Source organism: Lontra canadensis, unplaced genomic scaffold, assembly GCF_010015895.1.
Source record: "Lontra canadensis isolate GAN:19392208 unplaced genomic scaffold, GSC_riverotter_1.0 scaffold10, whole genome shotgun sequence".
NCBI classification, from domain to species: Eukaryota; Metazoa; Chordata; class Mammalia; order Carnivora; family Mustelidae; genus Lontra; species Lontra canadensis.
This window is the reverse complement of record NW_022631004.1, coordinates 13,343,870-13,369,335: the sequence shown is the minus strand read 5'-3', so window position 1 is coordinate 13,369,335 and position 25,466 is coordinate 13,343,870. Positions and strand designations below refer to the sequence as shown.

The 25,466-nt window shown below is 44.9% G+C and overlaps 1 protein-coding gene across 8 annotated transcripts in view; it reads left to right on the top strand.

Moving 5' to 3' along the window:
- Nucleotides 1–1,568, top strand: part of ADRA1A (adrenoceptor alpha 1A) — a 110,359-nt gene extending 108,791 nt beyond the window's left edge. For 3 of the 8 annotated variants that reach the window (XM_032855641.1, XM_032855639.1, XM_032855636.1), the window contains exon 3: nucleotides 1,319–1,568. In XM_032855641.1, coding sequence (XP_032711532.1) covers nucleotides 1,319–1,327 — 9 coding nt within the window. In that variant the 3' untranslated portion in view covers nucleotides 1,328–1,568. Of the gene's footprint in view, nucleotides 1–666; nucleotides 927–1,099 lie in introns of those variants that run through there. The other 5 variants (XM_032855638.1, XM_032855637.1, XM_032855634.1 and 2 more) reach the window with 3 other exon arrangements.
- The last annotated feature ends 23,898 nt before the right edge of the window (nucleotides 1,569–25,466 follow it).

Below are 25,466 nucleotides of genomic sequence, written 5' to 3'. Positions count from 1 at the left end.
TCTCATAGCAATTACACATTTCTCTCTCAAAGGTAAAAAATCTAATAGTTGGAGGACTCGCCCTAGGCCAGTGAGGAATCATGATTCAGTCCTGGATTTGCCTAATACTAAAGTCTACACATTTTTCCCAGTTCCTCTGCTTCCTAAATAGGTGGGGGGTGGGGAGGGGAGGATGTTCCCCCATTTGAATTGGAGATGCTGAGGACAGGAAACCATACAACATTTTAACATTTTGTTTCTTGGGGATTTGCCATCCAGTCAACCTCCGTACATAAATGCTGCCTAACTCCAGCCCAACCAAATCCCCCAACAGATGATGATCAGAAGGATTTGGTGCCTGCAGTTCTATGTTTCAGACTGCACCATTTTGTAGAGGATAATGACATGGAAAGTTATTCAGGCCTTGCAAGAAAGACAAATTCTATCAAACTGGGAGCAGATGGGCATACAAGAGAATGCAGAAGAGGCTGCATTGGCCTAGAAATGCAAAATCCAGTTGTGGGTATGAAACACGTTGCATAGGATGTTGGGGTTACTGACTAACCAGTTAATTGGTGCATTTTCAGGAAGTATATCCCTTTTTAAAACAAAGAAGAATACAACATCACTCTCCCCTGTACTCCAACACTATTTTTTTTTTAATTTGAGTTAGAAAGAGAGAGAGAGAGAAAGAATTATAGACATTTCACCAGGAATTACACTGAGCCTAGAGAGCATGTCAGACATGTGAATTTCATGTGCGTTCCCATAGAGGACTGGCTCACAAAATTGATCCCCGGGTAGCCAGAGATGTAGGCAATCTGTAGAAATGAAGAACCAGTTGGCAACCGTGACTGTGGATTAGCTAGTGTCCTCTTGTTCTTGGATTTCTTTTTTGCAAATGAGAGCTTTATGCCCTGAGTATCTCGGATTGCCTCAGCCCCTCAAAGTCAAAGTCATGCAGACCTTCTGGCCCCGTGGGTCCCATGGTCAAGGCCTGGGAGAGAGCAGGTTTTAGGAACTCATTGCTCAGGCAGGTAATATTTCATTCTTTAATCACAGCTACTCAATCAGAGCTTGACAAACATTCTCATTTGCTTCTGGGGTTGGTTCTGCACAGGTCCTCTTGCCAAAAGGGATGCTGCCTCTGCGTATGAGTACTTGTTGACTTAATTAAGGAAAGAGCTCTGCTCGTCAGCAAAGGGAGAAGGGAGCCCAAGCCCGTGGAAGGTAAAATCCGCAAGCAAAAATAGGGTGACCAAAAAGAAGGCAATGGTGGCCAGTAGGAAGGCATCAGAGGTGTGCTCACTGTTACTCTGATTTCTTTTTATACTACTAGGACTTTTAACCCTGAAACCACCTGCACACGGCTCCTGTCCAGCCTGGTCGGAACACTGTTGGCACCTGCTCCTTGTCTACACACTATGCCGGGGAGCAGGGCTGAGCCCAGGCTGCTGTGGGGTCCACCGTCTTCAAAAAGCAATGACAGCGTGGCCTCCTGGGCCTTCAAAGTCCCCACAGGATGAGTGAGTGGAGATGACTTTGGGGGCAGGGCTGACAAAAGCAGACTAGGATCTCGACAGAGGACACCAGGGATACTGTTCCCTTGCCACTGTTCCCATCAGCATGGCCTCCCTCATGCCCCTCACCCCAGACCTAGATGACGGTGGAGCTCATCTGCTCCGTGCAAGAAAATATCATTTCTTCCGTGCTACCCCAACATGGATTCCTGAGTCTCCCGCCTAAAAGGAAGGTTATGGCAGTTTATGGCAGTGGGCAGGGGGCAGGGGGCGGTGTTGAGGAGGAAGGGGAAAGCTTACCCTGGACAGCGCTCAAAGCCGGATGCGTGATTTCCTAACACTGGGCTGCCACTGATAAGCAAGGAAATGCTTGAAGCCTCTCGCTTCTTCATTTCCAAACACAAAATGATTGTCTTTCCTTTCCGTGGGGCCCAGGAGTCATTACAGCACTGTCCTCTATATTACAGGCAACAGAGCACCTTAGTTAGAAGCTGGAAATGATTAGAGCTAAACTATGAAAAATACAGACTTAATTAGGGGAGAAAAAAAAATCTAAGAGCAAAGTCTTACTGTATTTGTAGAAAAAAAATAAGGCGCCAACCTATTAAGAAGCCCGAGTACAGAAAGTACATTCAGATGCAGTAGAAAGGAAGCTAAGACAGGATGTCCCAACATGAGCTTAGCATGTCCTCCCATTTACAGAACACTTTGTACTTGCCCAAGTAATTTCACCCAACTCAAACCGTCCCTGTGAGGGACAAAGCAAAGGAAGGATGTGCCATCGATTCTTAACATCTGAAGAAACAAGGGGATGTAGAGACTTAAGGAGGATGCTTCAGATCGCCCCAAATCCAGCCTCTGACTCTGTTTTACGTGACATCTGCGGTATCCCCAGGGTCCACTGTTTCTTGAGACCATGAATTTCATATGTCACTCATTCATCTCTGATCCCTATTTTCAGCTCCATTGGCACCTTCTCTCCTATTATATCCCTTACCGCAGCTGGGCACTATAAGATTGTTCGGAGTGCATATTTGCCTGTGCTTTTCTCATTGGCTAAAGAACTAGCAGATGTGATTGTGTTCTTTCTCCCTAGTTAGGCAGCACCAGAGCTAAAGAAGTAAGCAGGGCCGCGGGCTCTTGGCTTGATCAACAGGGTGACAGGACAGGCAAAGCCAGAAGTGGTGAACACATTAAGGACCTTGGGATTGCAAAGGTTGCAAAGGAAGTTTGGGAGGTTCCTCATCCAGTGAGCCCCTTCATCATTGTCAGCAAGCTGCTCGCTTCCTCTCCTGCACCAGGCACTGCATTCAGCACAAAAAAAAAATGCTAAGAGGCACAGACAGTCCCCAGCTTAGGAGCTGGGTGAGTTCCAAGTCGAGAACGCATTTTTCCAAGAAGCATTGTTACAGAAGGGGGAGGGGAAGGGTGTTCCCAAAACAAGTAAAAAAAAATAAAGATTTATTTAATGTACACCTGGGGTTGGCAAACTTTTTCTGTAAATGGCTAGAGAGTAAATATTTGAGGCATTGTGGGCCATATGCTCTCTGTCACACATTCTTTTTTGTTGGTTTTTTTTTTTTTTGCATTTTTTTGGACAACCCTCTAAAAATGTAGAATCCATTCTTAGTTCACAGGCCATAGCAAAAAAACAAAACAAAACAAAACAAAACAAACAGCCCATGGGCCCTAATTCGCCATCCTTGATCTAGGCCATCTCAAGCTTACAGTATAAGAGTAGTAACTGCTAAGCAGTGGATTTTGGTGTTCAACTTAAAAGCCTCTTTTTTTAAATATGCTGTTGACACATCTCTAGTTGACCACATTAATATTTCCAAACTGTTTGATTTGTTAGATGAGACAAGTTCATACCTGGGGGGGGGGGGGGGGGGCTGCTCCATATAACCCACTCACCCGAAAGACGTACTCTAGTACCTCATTGTAACTTTCTACCCAGGCATCGGGACAAAAGGGGAGCACTCACCACCCCTTACCACTGCTAGGTTCTGTAGAACAGGCAGGCTGCAGAAGCCCGCCAGTGGTGTGGGGGTGGGGTCTTTCATCTTTTCACCCCATTAAAAATCTCCCAGCACAATCCAGCTGACTCCATGAGTCGCAACAACCAGTGGGTGACATTTGACCACAGCTGATCTGACATCCCTGTCAGAGCACTGGATACTGTTAAAATGGGGGTCCCCAGAGGCTTTGGGGGGTCACACTTGGCTCCTTGTGAAGGCCTTCTGACCACAGCACCCTGCACCAGGACCTCTGAGGGTCTGCCCTGGGGATCACCAAGAAGCAGGGTACAGAAAGGGGTGCTGGAGGGGAGGGACATCTTCCAAAGACATGTAATAGCTTCTAGCAGGACTTCTCTTCCCTCTCTTCCTCATCCTTTCCCTTCTTTTCCTGGTTTTCATTTTTAAGTCTAAAATCACCTATAGACTCTAAATGGTGTTCCCGTAGGGAAACATTCAGTCCTCCCCTGCAACAATGAAGCCATGTTTCTCGAAGCTAGCACGTTATTGGAGGGACTTTCTTCCCCGTCCCCATCCCCTCTCCAGTACTGATGGGCAGTGAGGGGGAGGCACACGCTGTCAGTTGGAAACAAGGGGTGCAGTTCTGGTGACCTAGGCCAACGTCCACAGTGTTGAGAGATGAGACTCTACAGCAGGGCCAGGGGTGAGGGAATGGGAATGGATGCAGAACTGATGAGGAAGGACCCAGAACTATCAATAATAATATCAGGAATGTATCTAGTAATGGAATAATATCAAAAATATCAGTACTAACAGCAGCCCCTATGTTGGGCACAGAAAGGAAGGCCTGGGATGACTCTGTGTGGCAGCTTCCCTTCCCCGTCCCCTTCCATCTTGACCTTATTCTTCTCTCCTTTCCAGTTTTCTTTCCTTATCCCAGTCTCCCTCTCCATGAGTCTACCCCCTATTTTTTTCAAACTGACAAGCAATGAATGATGGGGTAGTTACCTTTGCCCCAGGGGGCGCCTGTTCCCATGGGATACAGTGCTGTGCATCACCCAGGTGACAAGGAGGGCTTCCCTCAGCATCTCTGTCCCCTCCCCAGGTCAGGCCTGACACTGCAACTTGGCGTCCCTGAGCCCTCGGGGAGCCACAGGCAGGAGAGGCCCCTCCACAAGGACTGGTACCTGGCCCTCCATGGCTGTCTTTCTGGGCTTCTACTACTAGTAATTCCACGTGAAGGGAACAAACACAGTGTGGTGATGGTCAGGTGTGATTTCTGGTTATTTCTATCCCCACCCACAGGTGATCACCTCTTTGACCAGCATCTCCCTCTCACTTGGACATGTCAGAAGTCTCTCGCCCTGCAATGTCACCTTCTCTTTCTCTCCCACGTCATTGGTCTCTTGCTTCGGTGTGCCTTCACCTTTCACTCTCCCACTTAGCCCTTAGGGCCTTCAAGAGTATGGTGAATCCCAAAGCAAACTTGGTTTCCTGTTAGCATTAAGCAAGATAAGCAATTAAGCAACAGTTGCTCCCTCAGAAGGCACACTGAGCAAAACTCAACAGATCCAACAGGGTGAAAGGTGCTCCTTACCGGGTGTTCCCACTGCCCGTCTCCATTCCCACCAGCTCTTCTGCCCTAGGAAGTTATTCACGGACTCTCTCTATTGTCTCAACGTAACTTTGTGCCAGGAACCTCTCTCCCCTTTGCAGAGGGTCCTCTCCTACCCAGCGTGCTCCCACTTTTGCTGACACAGCTCCACCTGAGCTAGTCTGCCCAGCGGTCACAGCAGAAAACCCCATTCTAGGAGCTTCGGCATAGACATTTACTCTTTCGCAGTTTTCGAAACTGGATGTCTGAGATCAAGGGTCTCCAGGCTGGTTTCCTCAGAGACGTCTTTCTCTCCTTGGCCTGTGGCTGGCTGCCTCCCCCCAGTGTCTGCCCATCAGTGTGTCTGTGTCCTCATCTCCTCTTCTCTAAGGACACAGCCTGATTGGATCGGGGCCCATCCCAAAGACCTCATTTAACCTTAACCTCCTCTTTGAAGAATGTTTCTCTAAACACAGTCTCATTCTGAAGTCCTGGGGGTTAGGACTTCAACATATGAAACTGGGGGTGGGTAGCAGGGTGGGGGACAATTTAACCCATACAATTTTCTCCCCACTCTCTCCTCTCTGCCTGCAAAATCTTATCCACAATTCTTTCCCCAAATCAAATGTTCAAATTCAGCCCTTCCCAACCATCCTCTCTGAGTTCCTACAGCAATTGTCTCTAAATTGTGTTTGACAATTAATTGTGTACTGTTTTTCATCTGTCCCTGCTTTTTAAAAAATCTATAGTTTTTTCACCTTAAAACACACTTTACACTTCGCCTCTATAGGTTCTATCTTTCAACCAGATTAAAACTCTGTCACGTCACTTTGTATGCCCAGAGCAGTACTCATCCCCTGGGGGATCCTATCTAAAGAGCAGGGCCCCTCCTGAGCAAGCAGGGAAGGGACAAAGAGGGACAAGGGACCAGAGCCAAGAACTAGTGCTCAGGCACAGACTGGGAGACCAGGTCGACAGGGCCTTGGAAATACCAGATGACCCACCAGAAAGTCTTGGGTGATAGGGCTCCTAACAGTGACAGTGAGATTCTAACCAGGGGCACAGAGCACAGCAGTAGGGAATCCCGGGTTAGCTGCCACCTTAAATCAGGGCAGGCACCGAATCCCCAGGAGACCTGTGCACCCGGAAAAGCAGATCACCATCTGTGAATGGGCCAGACCCTAGACCCTGCGAGCAAGGTGAGACGCAGTAAGGTGGAGTGAAGATCCAACAACAGAACCCAGTCCCAGGAAATGGGTCACTGAGGAGCACACCGTAGGCTGTGATCACCACTGGTGATGGTGGGCCCCAATCCTGGCGATGGGGGAGTTAACGCTGTTTCAGGGATGTCCGCCCCACATCAGGAGCAGCATGGGAAATGGGTGCCAACGAGCCTTTAGGGTGCCTTCCCTTCACCCTCTCTCATAGCTCAGGAAGAGTAGACGAAAGGAAGTGACACTAACTTGCTTGGATATGAGGATATAGACAGCCATTCCCTGCTAAAAGGCATTCTAATTCTGACCTTCGGAAAACTGCTATTGCTGCCCCAGCCCTCAGGGACTCTAGTGTCCAGTTTTAGCTCCCCCTGCTCCTGCCTCTCGGTGGCTACTGCCCATTCACTGTGATTATAGAGTGTCTTGGCCTGGTCACCTTGCTTCTCTTGAGAAATTCAGCCCCATTTCTGTTTCATCAACCCCACCTAAGCCTTTTACTGTAGACAAATTGATTGCTGGCAGGGTACTGCCGTGACGGTCATGGAGTGATGTCTTCTGCCTGGTTCCTGCTGAGAAGCAAAGAGCATTTATCCTCATTTGGAAGGATCAGGACTGCTCTAACTGCATAGCCTCGGCTATCGTGCTTTCTGGGCAAGGCACGGTGCCACTTTGGTTTCCCATGCCTCCCTGGGGCACTGCTCAAATTGAAAGTGTTTCTTGCCGCACAATCTCCATCACAATGGAACAGGCTTGTTGGCTAAGAGTTTGTACTTCACCAGCTTCCATCCCATCTAGAAATCACAGGAGGAAAAATCACATGAAAAGCCAGCGCCTACCAAAGTAGTGAGTGTATTTAAGCGAAAACCATCCAAAACCAGGCTTGATTGAGGACAGCAATGGCTTATTGATGTATTCACTGGAAAAAACAACAACAACAACAACAACAAAAACTTGTCTTTCTTCCACGGTCTGGTCCCCATTCCTTTTGCTAAACCCAGCCTTATCTTCATAATGAAAAGGTTTCAGCTCTACCACTTGGCTAATTGAAGTCTCAAGGGTTGGAAAGCCTTTGGCTCATTAATCAGAAGACAAGGGAGCATCAGGATGAATGCTCTCTGTCCAGGGCTCCTCCTCCACCCAGCCCCTGTCTCCTGGAAGAGGTGACAGTCCTCCTAAAGGGCAGGGAAAGAGGGAGCATTGATGAACAGGTAGGCGAATGAGAAGCTTTAATCAAAAATAAGGATGCCCACATGCCATCTGACAAGAAGGCTATTTAAAAAAGTAAAGGGATGAAATCTTTTTAAGAGTAAAACAAGCATTACAAATGTTGAAATAACAATTAGTTGTTAGTTTTCTACATATTTTCTTAAGGGAGTTAAACATTGACTAGGGACTAATTGGATTTAAAAAATGGGGTCCCAGGTGTGCTTACATCCCAATCTCCAGAAGCTCACCTCAGCCTCTGCCTTCCTACTCCAGAACATCATGCAAGACCCTAATACCTAAACTTCAGCACATGGTCACCGACATTCTGCAAAGAAATTTTACTTCAGCTTTTAAAGCCTGAATCCAAACACATGCTTTCTTCATCAGATGCGGAGAGAAAAAAATAGCTCCTTTTGTCTCTGGGGTATAACAAGTCACAGGCAGCCCACTTTCCAGTAATACCATACCTACTTAACCCGCTACTGCAGACAATGAAATGAGCACTGCGATGAGGAGCACAGAGATAAAGTTTCAGTAGGAGAAATTACATTTAGAGCATTTACTATGTGCCAAGTCCTTTGCACATTTGGATATGGTAAAATATAAGATTATTTTTAATGAATTAAGAGAGAGAGCACATGACCAGGGGGAGGGGCAGAAGAACAGGGACTCCACGCTGAGCATGGGGCCTGATGCAGGGCTCCATCTCACGACCCCGAGAATGTGACCTGAGCCGAAACCCAGAGTTGGATGTCTAACCAGCTGAGCCACCCAGGTGCCCCTAACATGTAAGACTGTATAGTCACATTATGAAAGAAACGTTTTCACAGAGAACAAATACAGTGATATGGGTGTGAGAAGAATAGAGTCAAGTCTGTAGGGAGTGAGGAAAGAGACAATGACTGGAAGGAATTGAGTCTTCCGGTACCTCTCCCTGTAGTTAGTTCACCTGTGCTGACCACCCACCTGGCCTAACTTACCACTTACCTTGTCATGTCTAACTTACCTTACTAACTTACAACATCTATCCAGAACCAGTCATCAGAGGAGAACTACAGGGATCTCGTCAGTAGGGTTAGGGGAAGAGCCATGGCTTGGAAGCCAGAAGGCCAGGGCTTAATTTCAGGCCCCTTCTCCTTACCTAACTAAGTGATCCTGGACAAGTCATTTGACCTCTCTTGACAGCATTTTCCTCACCTGTGAAATGGGGTAAGCAAATGCAGCGCTGCAATAAAAATGCCTCATGAGGGCTGATACAATATGTGGGAACAGAGGAGTCCCCCAATAAATGCTAGCACTCTTTCCTTGTCTTCATTTCCCCTCCCAAATGCTATATAAATTCAACTTTATTATAAACTACATCATCTTTAAATTATCTTAAAGTGCCGAGAACTCTACATGCAGGAAAAGATGGAATGTCCTTCACTTTCCTTTCCTTTCCATCCCAGTTGATCTGTTTCCAGAAATTGGTTGTCACCAGTTCAAGACACTAATAACGCTTTCGTGAGAAAATGGCAGAAGCTGTGGTACCATTGCTTCTATCATTCCTAAGAGTGCAGGCACCAAATTCCAAGTTTCCATTATCCACACCCCAACCCCTTGCCACCTACCACAATTATGTTATTTTGGAGGAGGGGGGTTGGAAGTCCCTTCACCAGAGCATTTTGCTTTAATTCTTAAAAATCGACTCAATGAACTACTTTGAAGCTATTCACCAAGTTCTCAGATTATAGACAGCCCAGAATAAGAATACCCTACCAGGTGCTGGTGGTTGCAATCTCTCTCAAATTAACAACTTACTTGGCAATAGGAAGTATTTTTTAATGACAGTTGTTCTATGAAAGACACTCTATAGCATGTAGTCATTTTATAAAAGATGTGTGTGTATTTATGTAAATGATACTATGAGAAAGAGAAGTAATTTTGGCCACTGGAAGATGGTATAATGTTTGAAGCAAAGTTTGAGTTTTAAACTGTCTAAACAGATAGGCCACCACCTGGCCTGGGTGACTCTCAGAAGTGTTTACCAGACAAAACAGCAAATTCCCAGTCATGACCCACAGGCAGTCTTGCCAGAATTGAAATCCACACCATGGAAATGCCATCTCAGTGTCCACTCTAATTTCAAGTGGCCAGTGAGAGCCTTGGAGTTTCTGTAGACCCCCTTGAATGATCTTCTGGGCTAGTGGCATCACAGGAAAATCCATCCTGCAAGCTCTACTCACCATGACTCAGTCTGTGGAGACAGGCAGTCATGTTGAGAGGCTGTGTTTGACAGGGACCTGCCACCTCTCCCTGCCAAATGGTCTCCTGTGACTTGGAATCTCAAACTTGTTTTAAACGGAGGGAGTAGTCACTTTTGAGGATGAAGTTCTTGGCCTAAATCTACTTTGTAGATTGTTTTGGCCTAAATCTATTTTGGCTACTTCCGTCTTCTGGGTTTTTGAGAAGCTGAGTTGTGTCAAGCTGGTGGTGTTGGCCCAATTAAAAAGAAGGGTTTTTTTCATTCTTTTGCTGCTAGGGGAAGAAACACTGAGAACATCACCTCATAGGGAGCAGAATGGGACTGGTTTGGCCAACAGGGAAATAAACATGAGCCTCAGTGTACAAAGAACCAGGTCAACCAAAATATGAACTTGTGAAAATGCATACATTGGGTTTGTAGTAAGAATTCTTACTCTACAGAAGGGCACAGTTTTAGTCATGTTGACACATGATACTTAGTATATTAAAAAGTATTAATGTAATCCATTAAAAGTGAATGTGCATTTTTTTTTCTTGAGGCAACATACACTCACTACATGAAACCTGCTTCATGTCCACAAGTGCTGTCCTCATGGCCCAGTGAAGGGGGTGTCCAGTCCAGGCCCCTTTCCTGTTACCCATTGTGTTTTGAATCCACCTCAGAAACCTGTAAGTCTTAGCTGCCACATAGATTTACCTCTTTGTCAAATATTCATCTAAGATACAAGTCTAACATATCACTCTTATCAAGCCTGAGACAATAGTGATTTAAGGAGTGGCTGTGGATGTAAAAACAAGACAGAAAAACAGGTTTGGGGGACAAAGAGTACAATTTTTTGAGAGTCAGCTTAGTATAGCTTCCCCTGTTGCATTCTTAAACATTAAACACTGAAGTTCCCTTCGTGTCCCTCGAATTCTAGCACCTCCGTAAAACTAGATGAAGCCATGCTACAAAACCAAATCTCCTTTTTCCAAGGGAAGCTGTCATTGTGCACAGTGGTTCTTTCCCTCATCCATTCATTCTGTAATATTCAGTGAGGGCTCCAGGCTCAGCTCCAAACAGTGGTGGAAACAAAGGTGGACACATGGTCCTCACCTTCAAGGTGCCTGTGGACCATGGGAAGCACAGGAAAGTCAACGATTATAACAGAACATGGTAAATCTCCATGGCACAAGAATTCACGCAGGGCCAAGGGAGTTTAGCCCAAGGCACCAAGCCACCCCTGGAGCTGGGCTTTTCAAAAAGGGCGACCTCTAGTTTGGAACCTGGAGGACAAATTGGACTGGGAAACAGAGGGAGTTGTTCCAAGCAAGTAAGGAATAAACCAGTGCAGGCCCAGAATGAGCCTCAAGCATGTCTGACAGGGCACGTGGAAAGCAGCCTCCCATTTCATGATGTCCAGCTGGCTCTTCAAACCCCATCCCTCAAGTCCCATGCAGGAAAACCCTGCATGATTTTCTTCCTACTTTGTTTAAGCCAAGAATGAACCAAGGAAGAGCCAGGAAATAATGAACGTGGGGCTTTCCTGGTAGAGCTCCCATGTTTGGTTTGGCTGAATATTGAAAGGACTTGGTTTCTCAGTTGTCTGATTCTCTTTTTCTTCAAGGCTTAACACACAGCATTACAGTGGGATGGCTAACCAGGAAAAAAAAAAAAACATCGCTCATTGTGCAAATAAACATTTGTTGACCATGAAGTGGCTAATCCTTACAAATAACTAAATGCTTCGGAAGTCTTTGAGAGCAAGTCTTACATGATGCAATTCAGTGTTTTGAAAAATTGAGAGATTGTTTTTAGCACAAAAATGTCATACAATACTAAAAGAAAGAGTTTTCCCTACCCCTCAAAAAATGCAGAAAATAAATGGATCGCTACAGCCCCACGAGGCTGGCTTTCATATCACCCATCATTGGAGGGTCGGTATCAGGACACCGCTGTATAGTAGCGAAGGGTACCCAGTAGATTTTTCTGCGATAGATCCACAATGCAGGGGAGGTGGTGGGAGCAACTGAAACAAAATGAAGACCTTGAAGCTGCACTTCTCCAATCAGCTACCAATTGGGAGGACTTGACTTGCTGGGTGGGGCTAAGGAAAATAATTCTGGAAGTTCATTTTGCCTGTGAAATTAAAACCGTATTTTAGCAAATAAAGCCGATGCCATTTAAATATGAACCCTGTGACATTTCCTGGCTTACTGCAGCTTTGCTGCTTGTCTACTCATTAGATCTGTTCAAATACAAATATGGCATTTCCACTTTGCCAGACTGGCTGATTTTAGCTGCTGTGATTTTTCCGTAACCCTTACAATTCTCCCAGTGAACAAGGTCTCCGCAGGGACATTTTCTAACTCTGCAGTGTTTGCAGACCACACCACCTTCTCCAGGTTTTTAGTATTTGGTTGAGTTGCTGTCACGACCTTGCCCTCCATGTAACAAACAAAATCCGTCTGAACCTTGCTGAGAGTTTGGTATGTGTCCTATGCTGTAAGAGAGAGACTTCTCTCCTAAGTCAGATAAAGATGTTCATGCTTGTGAGTCGTTATTCCAGAACTTGCTGCAGCATTTTGTACTGATGCATATATATGACACCCAGGCTGATTGCAGTGGCTTCTGACACATCTAATTCCTTTTAAATGGATTCAGTATCTTTGGAATGTGCTGTTTAAGTGTTTCTGAATTTTCTACATGCCATTTTACAGGTCCATTTGTTTTATGATGTGATATGGTGAATGATCACATTGGTTTTTGATTTTGTTTTTGTTTTTGTTTTTGTGAAGAAAACAGATGTACATATTCCTAAGCAAATGAGTAAATAAAGTGAAAAAATATACTTTATGGATCATACAGCCCACTGTTCAAAAGGAATTTATTTTATTTGTTCATAAAGTGACTGTTCAGGTTATAAGCATTTATATTGTCCTTCTAAATATGGATGCCATAATATTTAAGTGTTGTTGAATATTGACGTATGTTCCCTAATAAAATATTTTAAACCTCTTTCTTTAGACACACAATGTCCTGGTTCTTCAATCATAGTGTATCATTACCATGTCAGTGAGAAGTGGAGAGGGTAGCTCAGAGAGGGAGAGCTGGTTTTTGACAAGCTAAGGAGCATAGATGTAAAATATGCTGGTTGGCAGCATTCAAGACACTGGTAAGAGCCAAAATACACCCACATCATCCGGTGTAGAGGGAGGGAAATGTGGTAGTGGCAGTAAGACCCGGGAGAATATTGAATGTCTTTAAGGCTGGGGGTGTTGAGTGACCCGAAGCCAAGGCAATAAGTTAGGGGATTAGTGGTCAGAGAAGGTCATGGGCAACATGATTCAAGGGGAGTTCTTCCATGGAAATTCTTGTTTGACCACATTCTCAGAACCTGCGAGCCCCAGGACTACCCTCTTAGCCCTCAAAGTAGCATGTCAGCATCTCTGGGGACAAGTACACTGGGGGCAGATTGTCACAGGCTTCAGATTCCTTCAGCCACATGGCACCTACATGATCTCAAACCATTTAGTCAACCTCTCTGTACCTTAGTTTTCTCCTCTCAAAGACAGGAATGACTACTATATATCACTCAGATAATAGAACACTGTAAAATGTTTAGAAAAAATGCCTGACATCCAGTTGGCACCCAGCAGTTCTCGTTGAGGCTGTCCACAAAGATGACCATTGCCTTCCTGGAGTTGAGGGGGAGCCCTTGACATCTAAGTCAAATGACAGTACCACAGCTCCTATGCTGATGTGGGTTTTGCCAAATGTTGTCATGTCCTGCAGATGTTCTGCTGGTCACATTTCAGGCTCAGCTGTCATGACGGTGTCATGCAGGATGGGAGAGCACCCTAAGGTGCATGAAGGTTTGCAGTTGCTCGGGCTTTATTTTCACAGAGCTTGGAAGTGGCATAACTAGTTCGTAGACTAGTGTCCCTGGGTTATCCTGGCGACTTCTTTTTTTTTTTAACTAATTTATTTTTTGCCCCCCAGATCTAGACAATGGAAGAGAGAGAAAATGGAGACATGGTCAGCTCTGCCACTGATTACAGTGTATTATCAATAATTTGGCCGGAAGACATTCATCTTTTCAAGCTGCCTGGATATGACTCCTATCCAGTGATGTGTCAGTAAACATTTAGCAACCACATCATTTTAAAATACATTTTAAAAACACACACCATGGGCAGTATTTGCCAATTCCGTGGTGTAAATTCTGCCACACTGGCAGATGTCAAGTGGCCAACATGACGTCATGGAACATAATTTGGGGGATAGATTGGACCCAGTTACCTCTGTAGAGCCTGTACGAATTCCCCCCACCCCGCACACCATGGAATCCCCCCTCTGCCCCTTAGCAATGTGTGGCCTAAGCCTATCTGTGTGTATAATGATAATACTTTCCTCATTGCACTACATGTGTAAAGAATTTCTGTGCTTAGCACATAGTACTGCTTCATCCAGGCACAAAGCAAGGACCCTCTCCAAAGAGCAAGTTTTCATCCTTACTCAGTTCCTAGTGCAGCAGCTTCTCTGGGGCAGTATTGTGATCCTTTTTTGGACATTATATTGAACTGACTCCATACCCCCAAACCCATCCCCACTGATTTGTTAGTCTCTGTTCCAGACTGCAAAGAGTCTCACTGAAATTCTGCTCTTTTTTATTTTAACCATTTAATGATCCTGTGAACTGGTTTTCTCCAAGAGTCTCTTAATGCCAAATCATTCTGCCAGCCAATTATTATTATCTCTCTACTTTATAAATGCAAATTGCCTCCAACAGAGTTTGTGAAAAATAATTGTTCTGTTGTAGGTGGACAGAAAAACCTCTCTCTCTGTGCCCACTCTTCATTCTGTTACTATATAATGATCCATACCCTCTTTTCAAAAATAATATATGCACATAACAAAAAGTAATTAAACCACTGCAGCATCAAGGGATTGGGTTGAGTTTGGGGAACTAAGCAGAGAATGACAAGAACCAAAGCAGAAATTATTAATCACCTACAGCTCTGTTCCCACCTAAGTTTTCTTAAACCAACTTTCTTGAATCTAAAATGTCCAGGGCACCTGGGTGACTTAGTCAGTGAAGCTTCTGACTCTTGATCTCTGCTCAGGTCTTGATCTCAGGGTCGTGAGTTCAAGTCTCACATGGGGCTCCACATTGAGCATGAAGCCAACTTTTCTTTTTAAGATTTTATTTATGTTTATTCCAGAGAGAGAGAGAGAGAGAGAGAGGATGAGATGGAGTAGGGTCAGAGGGAGAAGCGGACTCCCTGCTGAGCAGGGAACCTGATGTGGAACTTGATCCCAGGACCCTGGGATCATGTCCCAAGCCAAAGGCAGACGCTTAACTGACTGAGCCACCCAGGTGCCCTGGAACTTACTTTTAAAGAAGGAGGAGGAGGAGGAGGAAGAGGAAAAGGAAGAGAAGGAGGATGGGGGGAGGAAGAAGAGGAGGAGTGGGAGGAGGGGGAAGAAAAGGGAGGGGGAGAAAGAGGAGGAGGAGTAAAAGGAGGAGGAGGAGGAAAAGGAGAAGGGAAAGAAGGAGAAGAAGGGGAAGAGGAAGAGGAGGAGGAAATGTCCAGATTTTAAGAACTCCAATGTCCACTTCCATTCAGCCCCGTGAGCAAGGCTCTGGTAGGAAAACTGAAGTTGAAAGTGTAATTACAGGGGCGCCTGGGTGGCTCAGTGGGTTAAAGCCTCTGCCTTCGGCTCAGGTCATGATCCCAGGGTCCTGGGATCGAACCCCACATCGGGCTCTCTGCTCTGCAGGGAGCCCGCTTCCTCCTCTCTCTCTCTCTCTCTCTCTGCCTGCCTCTCTGCCTACTTGTGATCTCTGTCTGTCAAATAAATAAATAAAATCTTAAAAAAAAAAAAAAAAGAAAGTGTAATTACAGCCACACCTGCTTCTCCTTCTTCTACTTCTCCAGGTGAAATCCAGATCACTATGCAACAGGGATGGGAATTGGAGGAAGAAGAATAAAATCTTGCCCACTAAGGATGTAAGGTCCAAGAACAACCAGTCAGAGTATACATTTCTCCTCTGTTTGGCAAGGTGGGGGCCATCAGGGCAAAGGACAACAGTGATAACAAATCCATAGTTTCTTCCTTTCTATGAATAAAAGTACAAGAAGAGAAGCCGTCATTCTTCCCACACTCCCTACAGATACAGCACACCTGGGTAAAAGTTGAAAAGTCATACTCTGGCTCCAGTCCTATTCCCCCAAACTAACCACCATTACCATTTTCTTGTGAATGTGTTCATTCAACCTGTATCTGTTGAACATGTGTTATATGCCAGGTACCATCTCAGGAAACATTAATAAGCAAAGCCAGGGGGGAAAAAAGACTTGCCTCATGAAACTCCTATTTCAGATCATCTATCTTCAGAAATGTTCTATGTAGAGGCAAACATATGGAACTTTTAAATATCTTTGTAAAATCAGAATAAGCCAGATATTCCAATCAATTGTGGTAGATTCATTTTTATAGTTTGATGATGAAACAATTGGTCGATCTGTGATTATCTTAGATCTCTGAGGTTTTGCCTTAACAAACACCTCACAAAGTTTATTAAGCAAAATCCAGTCTCTCGCCCTTTGGAAAGTTACAGTTTGATATCATGTGTCCTACAAAAAACTTTGAGAGCTTATTTTAGAGCTTCTAGCATATTTAGGGGCCCATAAACTTATTTCAACAGTGTTGTCACTGCTTAAAATATTTTTGGAGCTCTTCAGAGATTGCCTTTGGGGTCAATTTATGTATGGCACCTCCCCTAAAAAATTCTGTGTATTACCACAAATAGTACTAGACCAGACCACGAAAGGTCTTGCTCCAACACAGAAGGTGAGCCTTTCAGCTGAGGGGACAACTTCAGAGGTCGGCGCTGTTTGACTCTGTGGGTGACTGGTGCCAGTGCCTTGGCCAGACTCTTCTGTCATCGTGTTGGCCAAACATAAGCTGGGAGAGTCAAACCACTATAAAAAGCCATTCTGCATAAATTCAGTGGAAAAAATTAGGTCAATGGTTTTCAAACCTTAAAAAAATAAACAACAGTGCAATCTGTTCTTTGGATAGAATCTCACACAGAAGCCCAATATGCAGAACAAAGAAGAGCAGAACAGTTCTGGAATGATGTGGGGAGTAGGGTAAAACCCCACCACACACACTCTCCCTGGTGACCGCTGCAGGACCCTAGGACCCCCTGGGACAGGACTTAAGCTTGACTGAACTGCACATTCTTCTGGGGCAAAGGGTATCTTACCTTCCCATAACCCTGGCACATGGCATTCAGCCAATAAAGTTTTCCCAAGAGCCAGAGGGATCAGATAGACAAAGGCTATGCAGGAGAGGAGTAAGATGTCTCCTTAAAGAGTTTAGGTTCTAGAGAGGCCTGCTAAAGATCAATAAAGGGCCAATAACCAAAGAGAACTACCACACAGAGGTTCATATCTGCCAGAATGAGCTCCTGAAGGTGGGAATCCAGGGCAAGCAGAAAGTGGTGATGTCTGCCAAAAGAAATAGGGGTGCTCTAACTCTCTCTGACTTACTAATGTAATGAGTACCCATTACTCCTGTAGGGACAGGCCTACATAGGGGGGGGTGAATGATGTAATGACAACTAATGACAGAGGACAAGACAAATACTCGATTTCCATTTTGTTCCCTTCTTCCACAGCAGAGAGAATAGTCTATGTAAAAACAAGAAAAGAAAAAATAAATGAAGATAAAAACGAGACAAGTGATGCATATGCATTTGAGCAGAAATTTGTGAGAATCACAGCCACCAAGGGGTGGTCAGGAGACACCCTGGGTCAGGAGCAGGGGCAGTGGTGGCGAGACCCATGGAGAAGGAGGAAGAACTGGGCCTCTGAGGGACCCAGGATCCACCATCCACCTTCCCTCAGCAAGTTCTGAATAAATTAAGGAAAAAAAATTGACCAGGGAGTGGCAATTGTTAACACTTGCCTACTACTTACTAACAGTGGTGTTATTCTAAATGTGTTGTATATACTAATTCATCAAATGCTCCCAACAAACCTATGAAGCAGGTTCCATTATTTTCCCCCTTTCACAGAAGAGAAACTAAGGCCCAGCAGGGTTTAGGAATCTGTGAAATGTACATACCAGATAGTGGCCAAGCTAGAATACAAACCCCATTTCTCTGACTCCAGAGGCCAGTCTCTTAATTACTATGCCATGATGGCTTTGGAAATTGGACTGCGGGGGGCTTTTTGCTAGTAAAACTCCAAGTTGGAGGATAGAGCTTCTGTCAGCGGGCACATCTATCAGGCACATGAGCTTTGCGTGGGGCTGCCCTGCAGTCAGGCAGGCCCTGGGGCCAGGGGGTGGGGGTGCCTCCCAGGAACGGCACAGCCTGGAAGGGCAGAAGGACTCAATAGCTCCCAGAGGCCAGCTCACCAGATAAAAGGAGACAGAGCCTGAGCTGAGCCTGTCCTGTTTATTTCTTCCAACTTCTTCAATCAATCAGATTAAGCTTCTCCATGGGATGAATGAAAATTAAGTAAAAACCCTCCTTCTAACCCCAAGCACACAGGATGCTACACAATGTCAGGGAAGCAGTGCACCCCAAGTCCAGTAAGAAACAAAACACAGGGTGATACAAAAACCCTGTGATAAAGCAAAGTGGATGGGCTGACTGCTTGCAAAGGGTCTAAAACCTGGAGATATCCTGGGATGAAATAAACTGCCAAAAATGAAACTTGGGGCTGGGCAAAGAGTCAGCACCTATGCCATTCATTACATGGCTCCAAACACGTTCATGGGACAGGCACACTACCCATGTTGCCTGATCTGCTCTGTATAGCCCTCTTTGAAAGCACGTACTGTGCTCCTTTGACAGATGACCAAACTGAGGTCTGGAGGGACTTAGGTACCCACCCAGGTTCCCAGCTATGGAATGCCAGGGCCATTCGAATGGCTCTGAATCTAGTAAGCCTCACTTTCTGGCAGAGAAGGAAAAGGAACTTGTGGCTGGGCACACATATTCAAATGCTACCCTGAATTACACCACTGCTTCTAGAACTTTCCATTTGATAGAGTAAAGCTTTCAATGAAATGTTTAAATGTGGCTTCTCTGTGAAAGTATACTCAGTTCCTGCAGTTGTCGATATTCTCTCTTCCCCAATGTAGGATGTGCAGTTTTTGAAACAAGGCAGGGTCTTTAGTCGTGGGGCCTCCCTGGACGTGCAGTTGCTTGAGGACACTGGTCCCCAACTAACAAAGCAAGCACTGTCAGTTTCACACCGTCCTGGGCTCAGCTGCAGTAAGGAGCCCCCAGACTAATATCATGGTCCCAAGAGTGAGCTGATACAACTGATTTCTTGACTTTCTAGAGAGAAACCACGGAGAAACCTAGCACCACTGAAATGTGAACACCAGCATCGAGGCCCTGAAAATGATTCTTTTTGCAGCAACTTCCAGCCTTGCTGCTGGAAGCCTCCTTGAGAACTCAGATCTTGAAATCCTCCAGATGTTACCCCCATAAAAAGCTCCTCCTAGAATTCATCTCAGGAACACTCTTTCTCATCACTTGCAAAAATGGCACCCAAGTTCATACCCTTGCCCCCCAGTTAGCTGGTAATCGGAGAGTTGATGGTTTGATCACTGTTGGGTGCCCTCATAAAGGACAGGACAAGTCTTGTCACATTATGGTAAATATTTAGTGAGGCAAAAAAGAGACCTTCCTCTCCAGGCCCAGGTCCCTACGGCCACTTAAGAATATTGAGGTATGAGAAGAATTTGAAGCCACGTTTGGAAGAGACATCTTCAAGTTGTGGCAGCAGCTATAAACCTAAAGAAGAAAATGCTGGAACAAAGCAGGACAGACAAAATTCTTATGCCTCAGACACAAGGTCCATGTGCACTGTTTGGACTGCAGCCACCTGAGAAACAATCAAGAGAAAATGAGAAAATCACACTGACTGGCAAACAACGCTTTTCCATGGGCTTGGGGTCAAAGCTGTCCAGACAGGCAATAGAGCTATCAAATTTGACCTTCAGAGACCTCACTTTGGATATGGCAAGAAATCCATGATCTCTTCAAACTTCTAGACCACAGTCCCGTACCCTAGGTACTGAATGCCCTGCCCAGGCAGCTCAGAGATTGCTTCCCAAACCCTCCCTGGCCTCTCCCCACATCTGCCCACTTCGGCGCAGAGAGTGGCCAAAGGGATGGTTTCCAGGGTTGTGGGCAGAGGTTGGACCTGTGGCCTCCAGAGTCAAGCTCAGGGGTGGAAAGAAGAAGGGAGCCAAAGGCCAGGGCCAGCTCTCCAGGTTTTACCATCTGAAGCTGCCTTCCATAACATTCTGGCCTGGAATATATATGTGCCATAGGAGGAGGAAAAACACAGAGTCATATCTCCTAATTCACAGTGGTTATGTTCTATAAAGCCACCACAAACACTGGTTTAGAGAATACTGAACCATTGTTTCTAGGGAAATACAGGGTGATAGTCACATGAGCCTCTGAATACAACTTTTTGTCAACTCATCAATTCATAACCTCATGGCCAACAGCATTCAAACACATTCCTGAAAGAAGCTTCTCTAATATGGATGTTTTCTCTGTAAGCCACATCACAGCCTTTTCACATGTAGGAACACCAGACAGCACTCCAGCACTACTCTTGGAGGTAATTTTAAACAGCAAAATCCCCAACAAAAGCACAAAAATGCAAAAAGTGACACTATCTAAGCACAAAGGACATGTGTTTAGTCTGAGAGCTGAAACAGGAAGGCCATTTCCTCTTCCAGGAACCCACTGATGATCACAAAAATGTCAAAAGTATTGATCTGGGAGTTATAAATAAATCTTAGCAAGTAGACAAATTTGCAAATACGGAATCTGGAAAGAGTGAGGAGGACTGTATTTGATTTAAGATGGCAGCATTTGGGCTTGGTTAGAAATGTCAAGAGCAGGCCTGTTGACAAGAAATAAATTCTTCCATCAATCTGCTCACGCAACTTGAAAATGGTGTGTCTGCAAAGAAAAGTGACGTGACAGATGGTGCAAGTTTCAGACATTCATCAATGAAAGAGTAGACCCCAGAGTAGAGTCCTGGGGCCAAGCAGAGTTACTGGCCAGTGAACGGCAGCCAATGAGTGGACAAGCCCAATCTTGACCTAAGTGAATTGAAGTCCACATGGAAGACCACGGGTGTGCTTGGACATATCAAGAGAATCACCCCCATCTTTCTTGATAGCTCCATGTTCTCAGTCTCCTGCTTCATTTCTCACCATGGCTGGACCTTGGGAGCCCTCAGCAGCCTGGCTCAGTCATCCTCGCCCTGAAGAGCCCCGCAAAACCAAGCATGTGCTTCAGAAACAATCATTGCTACCGCTTACGACATGCTCCCCATGCACCAGGCAATACGCGAGCCCCTTCGTATATCCTATCATTTATTGTTCACGGCACTATTACAGATGGTAATTACTCACACACATTTTACACATTAGAGAACAGAGGTTGAGAGAGGTGAAGTAACTCGCCCAGGGCTGAGCAGCTAGAGAGCCAGCCCTGTAGAGCAATGCCGATGGATCCTTGAGTTCCAATTCCATTCAGGCTCTCAACACACTTGCCCCTGATCACCATCACTCCCGTCTGCTGCTGTTCCAAACCTGGGGTACTCTTTGGATCCCAAACCAACCCCTTCCCCACTTCCCACACAGAAGTCCTCACCCCATATTTCAACAGCACAGGTGAGAAGGCAGGTACCGACTTTATTGCACCTCCGGCCCCACAAATGTATCTAAGCCACACCAAGAATAACATAGCATCAACCACCATGTAACCATTCCCAAGAACTTTGCAAGTCACGCTTTATTATCTTTACAAAAAATCCTGCCGGGGAATTCATAGTATGTTTTAGGACTTGCTAGGACAAGTTCCCCACATCATTTATCCCTTTTCCAAAAGCTTTTGTTTAGACTTAACCGTTTAATCTACAGGAAAATCTCAGTACCATAGAATTAGTTTGCCATGTTCCAAGAAAAAAAAAAATCACTGGGATTTTTATTAAAATGGCATTAAATTCATAAATTAATTGAGGGGAATTCTTACCTTTGCTATGAGCCTTTCCTCCTGAACAGGGACATCCTTAAGCCCAGCTTGGGCCAGGGGTGGAAGGCAAGACTGGACAACGGTGCATACATCTCCTTCAGTAGGAACATGTCAGTGGGACGTGAGGGGTGGAGACATCCTTCCAAGAGCTCAAGCACACCAGACCCACAGAGGAAGATAGGAGCAGCACAGAGTCCCTGAGACCGGGCCCAGGACAGGGGAGCCCTCGATCCTGCTGGGCTCTATTTAGTTCTTTTGTAGCTCGAGTTTTCTGTTATACATTGGATGCCTGAGTTCCTTAACCAATGATCACCGTCGGACACTGAGGCTATTTCTGATTTTTGCCTATTCTAAAACACTTCTATAAACAACCTTATGGCTAAGTCTTTGCACATGCTCACTATTAGCTCCTGGATATGATAAATAAAAGTGAAACTTCTGGTTGAAAGCACATGCCTATTTTTAAGTCTCTGATACAGATGGCCACATTGCCATCTGAAAAGTGTCAATTTACCTTTCTGTCAGCAGCGTTCCCAAGCACAGATGTCCCCATGCTCTCACACCACTCATTTCATTGTTATCGTCCCATTTTCTTCTTTTTCAATGCGATAGACCAAAACGGCCGCTTGCTATATAAGTGTGATCTGAGTACTGGGAAGGTGAAACATTGCTTCATCAACTCATGGACACACTGACAATCTGTATATCTTCATTTCTTTGTACAACCTGTGTCTCCTTTTCCACTATAATGTTTGCCTTTTCTTATTAAGCTGTAAGGACTACATACCAGGAAATTCGACTTGTATTACCTATGTTGCAAATGCTTTCTGAGTGTTTTGCTTGAGTTTCGTTTATGCTGTGTTTTTATGTAACAGGCTTTATTTTGCTTCACCTTTTGAAAATTTTTAGCCAGTCAAATCTGTTCCCCTTTTCCTGTGATTTCTGATTTTTGGTTACATTGAGAGGGTCTTCTGCCACAATGTGATTTTCAACTGCATTTTCTTCTCATTCTTTTAAGTACTTACAAGTTATATTTAACTCATTTAATTTGGAATTTATTTTGGTTTGTGATATAAGGCCAGGCTCTAAATTTATTTTTTTGTAAATAGTCTAATTATTCCAACAAAGTCCAATTGCTGACCTTAGTCAGCCTCGTCAGTGACCTCGTCAGTGCTTCTATAAACTGACGTGGAATAAAGGAGGTTGGCATTCAGTCCCTCAGAACTTTGGCAAATGTCTTTTCCCTTATACCTAGAAATCTTTGAATTTGTTCATTCTGGTGTCACAATAAACACTAAATCAAGAAGCCACTTCACTGGGGTGCCTGGCCGGCTCAGTTGGTAGGGCATGCAACTCTTGATCTCGGGATTGTGAGTGCAAGTCCTACATTGAGTGTAGAGATTACTTAAAAATAAAATCGTGTAGGGGGAAAAAAAAGAAAAAGAAGCCACTTCATTTATTTTCCAAGTATACTTAATTGTTCCATCCACCCAAACTCAACAGATAAGACAATTCAATGTGTTCCAGATATTCAAATTATCTCATTGGTTTTATCACCATATAAAAATTTTACATTTTGAACTTACTCTTCTATCAACTCAATGCCCTATACCCAAAGAGAAATCCCACTGGCCTTACAAAATGAATCTTCCTATATGCCTCCAATATAAGTTATAAAATAGGACTCAGTGGAACCCCCAATCCCATCTTCTGGCGTGGCCCCCACAGAGGGTGTCTTCAGGGGCCTGGGTCTTGAGTCTGCTCCTCAGCAGGCACAGCCAGGTGATCATGCCCACCGGTACCGCCACAATTGGAGTAGACCAATCCTAGATGCCCATCAGTCACACCTTTCAAAGACTCTGTATTTCCTTCCAGTCTCAGAATTTGGAAAACAGAAGCAACTTCAGAACTAGATAGGACTCCTTGCAGCAGCTTCCAAAACAGGCATGCATCCTTTTATGTGGCTAGGTATCCTGCATGTAGGTAGGGTTCAAGATGACACACTTCTAGCACTGGCCACTCCACATTTCTCAAAGGCGTAAGTAGACAGAAATGGAGGAAGAGGAAAATAATTCATGGCTTCTCTTTTCCCCAGCCAGTGGCAAGTCGAAAAGACAATAGTCTTTTAGTTATATTCAGAAATATCTCTGAACTAAAAGTCATTTGGGAGATTTTGCCCCATAGAGGGTTAATTTGTACAGTTTTCTTTGGTGGGGGAGGGTATCCATCAACTAGAGAAACTAGCCTCTCTCTCATAAAGTAGTATTTGAAATAACTGTGAATACTTGAAATTTTTAGGTCTGTGGATTGCGGCCCTTCTGGTTCCCAAGCTATTTCTGAAGACCCCTTATTCCTTTCAGTGTCTCCCAATTAAATTCCGTTTTCAAAATTTCAGAGATTCCCTTTATCTTCTTCTGGATCCTTGAGTTCCTGGTACCTCAAAGCCAAATTCAATGCATGCCTATGTAATGACACAGCCTCCACTCTAGATTGTAGATGGGGTGCTATGATCTGAATGTTGCAGTTTCCCCCAAATTCCTATGTTGAAAACCTAACACCCAAGGTGACGGTGTTAGAAGGTGGGGCCTTGGGAAACCTTAGATCATGAGGGTGGAACCCTCATAAAAGAGATCAGTGTCCTTATGAAAGAGACCCCAGAGGGATCCCTCTGCCCTCCCACCATGTGAGGACAGAGCAAGAAGTCAATGTTATCTAAAAGGTGGCCCTCTCCAGAACCCAACCATGCTGGCACCCTGAACTTGGACTTTCTAGCCTCCACAATTGAGAAATAAATTTCTCCTTTTATAAGCCACCCAATCTGTGGTATTTTGCTATAGCAGTCTGGGAAGATTATGACATAAAGCATCTGCCCTTTATAAGAAGCACTTTGTGAATGGATGGGCACAAGCCCAGTCGGTCCCCGTTCTTCATTCTACAGAAGAATCTAGTAGAGTGCTTGACCTCATGGCTTTTGGTACCAGACTGCCTAGATTCCAATCCTAGCTCTGCCTCTTACTAGCAGTGAAAAATCCACTCTGTGCCTTCATTTCCCCATTTGTAAAATGAGGGTGGTAATAAGCATCTACTTAGCAGATCTATGGTAGGAATTACATGAGCTCATACATATTTACAGCTTAGACTTTTGCTGCCCTGACACATAAGAGGTACTACCTGAGTGTTAGCTGTCTTTCCAGTTATGTCTCTAAGTAGATAACAAATGCCCAGATTGTCTAAGATACATACTGCTTCTGTCCCAAGTGCCACCAAGCCTGTGCCTCAGGATCTATCATCTAGACCATGCCTCTCTAGAAATAGAGATGTGATGGGGATGTGATGTCCTAGAATAAACATCGCGAGCACATGGGAAATATAAGTGTTTGTTTTTCAACATTTCTGGACTACAGTAGTAGTACCCACCTAAATCCTTCCCTCTGCAGTGCCAGGTTAAGGAACTGCCAGCCAGGTTAAGGGGAAGGATAAAGAGGAACAAAGAGATGAGAGTGATAAATGCCAAGCCATTTCCAACCTTAAAAGCCTCTGCCCTGGAGGTCTATTAGAGCTGAGTCCACTATGGCCTTTGAATTGAATCTTTTTCTTCAAGGTCAGAGCTCACCTGCTGCAGTGTGGAAATGGCCTGCAGGAGGCGACTAGCCAGGCTG